Source organism: Pteropus vampyrus, unplaced genomic scaffold (assembly GCF_000151845.1).
Source record: "Pteropus vampyrus isolate Shadow unplaced genomic scaffold, Pvam_2.0 Scaffold35, whole genome shotgun sequence".
Lineage (NCBI taxonomy): Eukaryota > Metazoa > Chordata > Mammalia > Chiroptera > Pteropodidae > Pteropus > Pteropus vampyrus.
In genome coordinates this window covers 3,154,017-3,162,154 of record NW_011888816.1, presented here as the reverse complement: position 1 = coordinate 3,162,154, position 8,138 = coordinate 3,154,017, and the positions used below count along the sequence as shown (strand labels likewise).

Sequence of the window (8,138 nt, the reverse complement as noted above, 5' to 3'; positions counted from 1 at the left end):
AAAAAAAATGTTTCCCAGCAGAGTTTTACTATAAAGATTAGATTTTTGGTGTAGACAAGGTGAGAGCTCCCCCTCAGTTGGGCAGGGGGAGGGGAGGCTTGGGGAGTAATGGGGAGAGGCGAGGGGCTTAGTTGTTGAGTGCACCCCCTCCACCTGTTTTTTTTCCCCTTCCTGTTTCTCGCTCCTCTTGGGGTCTGGGCTCCGTGCGCTGTGGGCAGCCCTCAGCCTCCTTCATGTGCCTGAGCAGTGCCTTTCCCAGCTGGTCTTCGTTGTTATAATTTTTGCTTGATTCGCTTACAGTGGAATCTGCATAAAAATGTGGTTCAAGCGTAGCAAATGACTGTGCTTGGAACTCAGCAGCTTGGATGTGTGGGGAGCAAATGTTCCTCTACCCTTAAGGTTTCTTCTGGCTGGTCGAATAATCAAAGAGACGTGAGACGGATGAGCAAGAGAAAATAACCACATTTAAGACACACGTATGTATTGGAACCCCACATACATGAGCAAGTCAGAGACCCTACATGCAGGAGAGGTTCAGAGACAGAAAGTGACTGTGGTATGTAAGACATCCTGAGCTAGGGATGAGGTGAGGTGCCTTGGGGACTTCCAAGAAGAGCAGGTGCTTAGTGAATACAAGTTCGTCCTGCCCTTAAGAGAGGTCGAAAGAGGTTATCTCCGACAGTCTCGTATTGTGGGCAAGGCCCGTAATTCAAGTTCTTGTAGGTAGTTCAGGGAGGAGCAGAGGTTTCCCTTGATCCCTCCTCTAAGGTTGCCTTTAGCTCAAAACAGTGTGCACACCACAGAGGCACGCCTTAGGGTGACGCATTCAGAACCCCCAGAGTTGCACAAGGGGGACGCAGACAGTGAGGGCGGTGAGCACCTGCTGGGTCCTCAGGCCGAGAACTTGTTCTAGCAGAGAACGTCCATCGACTTGACTGCACTTCTGAAGGAAGACGGACGTTGGTGTTGCGGTTTTAACGGAGTGTTCGGCCGGCTGAGACCACACACACTAGATGCTGATTGGGAGTCGGCCCCCAAGAGGCGGGTGTGCAAGTTCCTTCACGCGATTCCTTTGGGTCCTTTCCTCCAGGGACCAAACAAGCATGACTGTTGAGTCTGAAGTGTGATAAAGGGCCCTTGAGAGAAGGACCTTCCTTGGTAGACACTGTAGCCGACTGGGTGACGACACAGAGAGAACATCTCAGGTGTTGGGCAGACTCCCTGGCCCTCTTCGTCCCATGGGGAGGGAGGCTGGGGAGACGCAAATTGTGGGAATGAGCTGGACGTATTATGTGGCTTACTTGACGTGATACCTGGCTGGCTTTCTGAGACAGTGGTGATGGCAGTTACAGATTTTAGGACTGTTGAAGACCTAGGGGAGAGAGACCATCATCTGTGCAAGACGGAGAGACAAATACCTGTCAAATCCAGAGTCTTCCCAAACTATATTTTGACCTCCAGTGGTTCAGTGTAACTCCTGCGGTAAGCAAGGGGAAGATATACTGCTGTCGCACGGAATAGCTGCTCGTTTTGTGTGTGTATGTGTGTTTTCATTTTGTTTTGCTTCTTAATTGTACAAGTCAATGAATCATAAATGTAGAAGATTTTTTTCAAGGGTATCTCACCCTACTCCATCTCACAGACGAGGGAACCAGGCCCAGGAATGTTCAATCAGAACCCGAACGCTCATAGTTTCACAGTGGGATGGTTCGCCTGGAGCAGTTCAACTTTGGACCAGCACCTGCTGCAGGAAACGCACCTTTGGTTGTGACTCAGTACTCACATAAGTAAATAGATGACAAACGGAAGTTTAAATGTGAAATAGCGCCCTTGTTACATGGAACGCACTTTGGCATTTCAGCTCTGTGCTGTGGAATTCCATTTCAACCGGAATGTCACTTGCCATTACTAAAGTGATTCTCATCCTGCTCACAGGTTACGACCCGTCTCTGGAAGAGACTAATCTCGAGTGTACCTGATCCTTATTAAACAGATGCCACTGACCCCGAGGCCACATCGTTAGTTACTACCCCTTCAGAAGCTAGGACTCCTCTCAGCTTTTTTTTTTCCCCCCTGCTCTTAACTATGTTAAGCTAAAAATAAAAGGGCCTTTCAAAATGAGAGGCAACGCGCATTTATTTGGGTTAAAAGAAGAAGAAGAAGAGCTATTCAGGAAGCACTGATTCAGGCAAAAGCCCAAATCATGTTCCAGGTAGGAGACAAAGGCAAGGGGTATCTTTGAGAAAGGGAAGCGGAGTGATTACAAAAGATGGAAGGCATTTCTATTGATGCGGAGAAGCTAACATCGTGATGTTTATTCTAAAGAGCGTTTTTAATTTTCAGTCCAGGAGCCAACAGCCAGCTAATCATAATATCTGCTTTTTTGTTATGCTTGCAAACAGTCCTTCGGGACACAAGGTTGCTTTAGGCCCAGTCCCAAGGTTATGCTGCCCCGTTTTTAACCTCCCACGGGTCTGAGGCATAAAACGTGCAAGGCAGTTCCTCAGGCATGGTAGTTCCAGCTCCATTTTAAAGTGGGGTTGTTTATATTATTTTTCTTAACAACTACATGTTCCATTCATCTGCTTTTTACGCCAGGTGAATGGCATCATTAGCATCAGCTTCTAAAATAATTTAGATTTCCAGAGTTCTCCTCCGCTTGCCACCCAAGTGAGCAAGTTGAATCTAACCACATTGATCAGGGATCGGTAAGTCTGCATTCGGTGTCGGCGGCCACCCCACATCTCCACCGTCAGCAGACATTTTTCTTCTCATCAAAGCAGCTGTACCTTTATATACCGCTAAATATTTCCTCTTCGTACCGCTCTATTCTGAGTGATGTCATCAGCTGAGCAGAAAATCCTGTGTCCCTAACACCTCTTTGTCTCTGAAGTAGGGCGATTTTATGCATCGCCTCTCTCCATTTTGCCTGCATTTGTTTTAAGTAAACCCTAAGTAGCCTCCCAGTAAGTGAAAGAAGCATGTTACTATTTCAGAGTAACTTGAAACATTTTCGAGTTGGATGAGGCAAATATAAGGAACACGATACATTCCAGCTTAATAAGTGCTGAAGAGGCTGCCTCCTGGTGTCAGCTCCTGGCTTTATTTTAAGAGCACTTGAACTGTCTGGATTCATTCACTCATGCAGCTCCTAGTCACTGAGAGTTTCCACGTGCTGGGCCCTGGTGACAATACCCAGCCCTCAGCTCTCCATAGAGAGACGGGGTATCAAATGACTACGCAGATATCAAACGCAGTTGTGGAGAAATGTTTTTGGGAGCAGGTTTTTCCCTGTTGGAACAGAGACTTACTCCTATTAGGTTTGAAGGCTCCCTCTCGTTGCTTGAGGTCTGTGTAGCTCCTTCCTGCATGTTACGTGGCCAGACCATTCTCCTCTTTGAATGAGTATCAAATGCTGGTGACGCCGGTGACCGGATGGTGAATTATTATTAACCCCTTCGTCGTTTCTAACGCGCTTGCTTTCCTCCGCCAGCACTGAGCGCTGCTGGCTCCTTCAGGAAGCCCGGGTTTTTTTTGACTCTCTGCTCTCGCTTCTGCCTTTCACAGAAAGAGCGAGATTTAGAGTTGGCTGCTCGGATTGGCCAGTCGTTGTTGAAGAAGAACAAGACCCTCACGGAGCGGAACGAGCTACTGGAGGAGCAGGTGGAGCACATCAGGGAGGAGGTGAGGGCTGACGCAAAGGCGGTGCCACAGGCGTGGTCGGAGGCGGTGACGTCACGGAGTCCCCCTCGCCAAGCCCGGCCCCCCACCCACCCAGGGCACGCTCAAGTCCTGTTCCAAAGTGGCCGCCCAGACACAGAATCCCACCTTTCAGCAGCACCTTCTGTTCACTGTGTCTCCTTCGGAGAGTGTGGACCAGGTCGCCCAGGAGGCTGTTCTTTCAGGAGACCCACAGTGTCCTGTCCCACGGCAGGCCTGGGACCAGCCACAGTCCCTGTCCTGCACGAGTGCAGATCATCACGTAGGCTGATGCAGACACGCAGCGCTTGACCAAAGCGCGGGGCAGGCTGACACACAACGAGCAGGGTCCCCGAGTCGGGGCGGGGTGGCCATGCTGCAGGCGAAGGCGGCGGCCACACAGTTGTCACCGCAGTATAATTTTGTGCTTGTAAAACAAAAAAAATAGCCTGTGGTTTTCATGATAGAAACCCCATTATTTTCATGATACAAATCTTGGCTATCGGATCTCGGCAGGGGCGGAGAGAGGGGCGTGAAAAGTCGAGGGCTGATCTTAAGGGGCTGAGGTTTTCTGGACGGGCTGGGGCGCGGGCAGGAGGAGGAAGGCTCTGTGGAGTCAGACGGGGTCATGAGAGCCGAGCCCCACTTTGTAACTTCCTGTTCTTTGAGCAATGAACTTTAACTGTGATAACTTTCATGGCCTTTCTTCTCATTTCTTCTCCCTTATTTTCTACCAGAAACTTTCTTAGTGGGACAGGATGCCCTTATTTGTATTTCTAAGATGTATTCGAAGGTTTTCCTCGTCAAAGCGATTCCGAGCTATCATTATCTGGGTTTAATATTAGTTTTAATATGATGAAACAGAGTCGTCACTATATAAGAAAAGTTTTAATCATGGGCTTTCTTCAAAAGATGATACGTTACTATATACTTCTGTTCTCGGAGAAGTTAACTCCTGCTTTCCCTGCACCCCACATTATGAGCTGAACCCCCCTTCTCTCGGGTACTAAAGCATGCCAGGTCAGCCTGTCTCCCTTCCCAGTCCCTTCTGAACCGACGGACATGCCACCCAGGAACCGGTAAATGGTCACCTGTTGTCCCTCACGTGCTGCTTCCCCATGTTACTGCCCTTCCTTGGGGCTACCTCGTCTCACACAAAGAGCATCCTACGCTGGGGGAGTGGGAATGAGTAAAAGCTTTGAACTTGAAAACTGTACTATGTTCCCCTTTGGCACCACATGAAATCATCAGTCTAGGCGTTAAAGCTAACGCCCGTGCAGACCTAAAATTGGCTTCTCCATGGATGTCATAATATATTCACTGTGTTGTGTAGGAAAATTGGAACAAAGCACAGACCCTAAATGAAATTAGAAACAAGAAGGAATTAAAACAGAAGTCCAGTTCTCGTTTATAGCAGAATTCCCTAGTCATCAGTACTAAATGGTGGAAGGGCAAGCGGCAAATTTTATGGCCCAGGTTCGTTCATTTTACACGGAAGGTATAAATCAGTGTGATTTGCAAAACTGTCCTGGCGGTAGTTGGTATGGCCAGCTCCTGATACTTGCCTCTTCCTGTATCTGAATTCCTACCTGTGATCGTTGAGCACAGAGCACGGTCTGGCCACGCTTGGCTGGGAGCCCTGTGAGGGTGCAGTGGTCACAGGGCGGAGCCGTGAGGTTTTCCAAGTGTGCGAACGAGGGTTGACCAGCTGCGTGTAGCTGCCCACCCGCGCAGCTGGCACCCCCAGGGCCCTGGTCCCAGGAGAGGTTTGGTTTCGGCAGACGCAGGTGGCCTTGTCTTTCATTTGGTAACGTGATCCATTTCGCGAGCCATTTGCCCAGCTGGTCATCTGGCTGCTTGCAAAGCCCATATGCTACCTTGTCCCCCCAAGACATCATCCTAGAACCTTCTAGTCCCCTCTCACCTCTCCTCTGTACCAAAGTAAAAGTGATAAATTTAGGCAGAGGGATTTCTGCCAAAAAGTAATCCACTGTATTTTTTCCCGAAGAGATCCAATTCAACGCTTTGTTCTCTTCGACTAGCACAAAATCAGTGACAGGCCTTCGCTTTTAATGGGAGCTTGTAAGTGTTGCCCCGAGCAGAGCTGGAGCGTCAGCGGGGCGCTGTCACTTCGGGGAAGTGAACGGTTGCCCCCGGCCACGTGTGTGCAGGTGTCTCAGCTCCGGCACGAGCTGTCCATGAAGGATGAGCTGCTACAGTTCTACACCAGTGCCGCCGAGGAGAGCGAGCCCGAGTCCACGTGTTCCACCCCGTAAGTCTCCAGGGCGTGCGTGTCAGGGGCCACAGCGCAGGCCGGCCGCTGGCCATGTGCTTGGACTTGCCTAGGCCAGGTCGCCTCCTGCAGCCCGGGCGTGTCCGAGTGCCTCGCACAGAGGTCGATTTTGCTATTTTAGTGGGACGTGGAAGGACGGGTTTTCAGTTTTCCTCCTACGGGGTTTTCTCGCTTGTTTGTCAGGTTAGGTTGCTTTGGCCTGGCGTGTTGACGAGTAACGGGGTGGCCTCTGCTGCTGGGGGGAAACACAGGGTTCTGGAGCCAGAGGTGCTGTGGAGGGGCCTCGACGGAAGGCGTGGGGGCTTCTGAGAGTCGTCAGAGCCCCGTGTCAGGGGCGAGGACTCCCGAGCCCAGCAGCCTGATTCCTTTCTCCGCTCTGTGGCTCTCTAGCTGTGTGCTCTTGGCCAAGTTATTTGACCTCTCTGTGCTTGTTTCCTCATCTATAAAATGGGGGTAAGAGTACTTAATTCATAGCGTTACGAGCATTAATACATGTCGAGTACTTAAAACAGTTCCAGGCACCTAGAAGTGCATTTTAAGTATTAAATAAACCTCCAGGCATCTTGGGATGGTGTGGGCTTCAAGTAGAGCTGATTCCCCCGAAAGCTGAGGCCATGTGGCAACGGCCAGTTGTGGACAGAGGTTGGGAAGTGAGTCTGAAGTGGCGGCCAGCCTGTGTGTCAGCTGACCCCTGTCTTCTTGGGGGTGAGGGAGCAGCCTGATGGATCCTTGTCACGCCCGCGTGTCCCCTGACGCTCCTGGGCGTGCCAGCTGCGGGGAGGAATGTGTGTCCCCTTGAAAAGGGCCCGTACTTTCTCCCCCAGGTTGAAGAGAAACGAGTCCTCACCCTCGGTCCAGAGCTACTTTCATCTGGACTCTCTTCAGAAGAAGCTGAAGGACCTCGAAGAGGAGAACGTCGTGCTTCGATCCGAGGTGCAGTGTCCACCCCGCTCTTGTCCCCCAGCTGCCTTATCCGGCGAGAACAGCCGTGGTGACGGCGCCGTTCTCAGAGGTGACCGTCCGTGGGAGAACCACCGGAACTGAAGCGCAGAGCTCGCCGCGCGCCCGGCTGGCACGCCTCCTTCCTGTGCTGGCTTTGCCTCCCGGGACAGCCGTGCAGCACCCCGAGCGGTGGGTTGTGCAGCCTGTGGGTGGGCGAGCGTGGCAGACCCGTCGCCCGTCACAGGTAGGGCACGGCGGGTCTCTCCATCGCGTTCTGCGGCTCTGACGTGTCTTGGAGGCCTCATTCTCATGTCATCGGTGGCAGGTCAGACATGCTCTGAGGAAGCCGTGCCCGAGAACGTGGGGACAGATTTCTCAGACAGTTCACTTCCAAAGGCTGCGATGAGGCACCTTGGAAACGCGTGCATTTGGGCTCTTCCTGGTTGGCTAGTCCTTGTGCTAGGCGCTCTGCCTGCCTTATTTTTAAAACTCTTCACAAAGAAATGGGAAGCTGGTGACTTTGATTCTCACAAGTGGGAAAAGCGGGTCACAGGCTGCTAGGTGTTTTGATTTCCTAAAGAAGGCCGTGCAAGCTAGGGAAAGACAAAACCAGGACTTGCAAATGTGACTCCAAACCTCACATTTCCCTCCACCCACTGTCCTTATCCAGAAACGCTGATACGTGCACATTTCGTACTTTTGGTCTTAATTATCAGTGCGTTTATGCCCTCTAGCCAGACTACAGTGCAGTCTTGTTTATCAGGCCCTTGTTGGTCAGGTTTGGGCTGCATGTCCCCCTGAGCTGACCCAGGGCTCCCAAAGCCCCTCCAATAGACCACCTGTCCCCTTGAACTTGTCCACACATTGGAAAGAGCCTCATGCCTTGGGCTCACAAGGACGCTCTTAGGCGTAAGAAAAGGGTCATTTTCTCTTAGAGCTCACCTCCTGCAGCTCCTCATTTATGGACGGTTGCCCAGCCTCTCTGTCAGCCAGTGTCCGAGCCAAGACGACAGCCCAGTGCTCCCCATTCTGAGACTAGTGCTGCCCCTTCTAGCACCTGCCCCAGATAAACGCTGTAGTGCTAGGCACACAGCGAGTGGAGGACCCTCTGTCAGAGTCTTCACCTAAAGCCTGCTGATCCAGCCAGAGAGTCCAGCTACTCCATCTCGGCCTTCAGGAGGGGTGTCTCACTGGGGCCGGGACC

General features: G+C 51.4%; 1 protein-coding gene across 1 annotated transcript in view; it reads left to right on the top strand.

Annotated features, from left to right (window-relative positions):
- The window catches only part of TRAK1 (trafficking kinesin protein 1), a 123,442-nt gene that overhangs the window by 82,020 nt on the left and 33,284 nt on the right, over positions 1-8,138 (top strand). Inside the window, exons 4-6 of the mRNA XM_023529069.1 lie at positions 3,568-3,684; positions 5,871-5,971; positions 6,817-6,947. Coding sequence (XP_023384837.1) covers positions 3,568-3,684; positions 5,871-5,971; positions 6,817-6,947 — 349 coding nt within the window. The remainder of the gene's footprint in view (positions 1-3,567; positions 3,685-5,870; positions 5,972-6,816; positions 6,948-8,138) is intronic.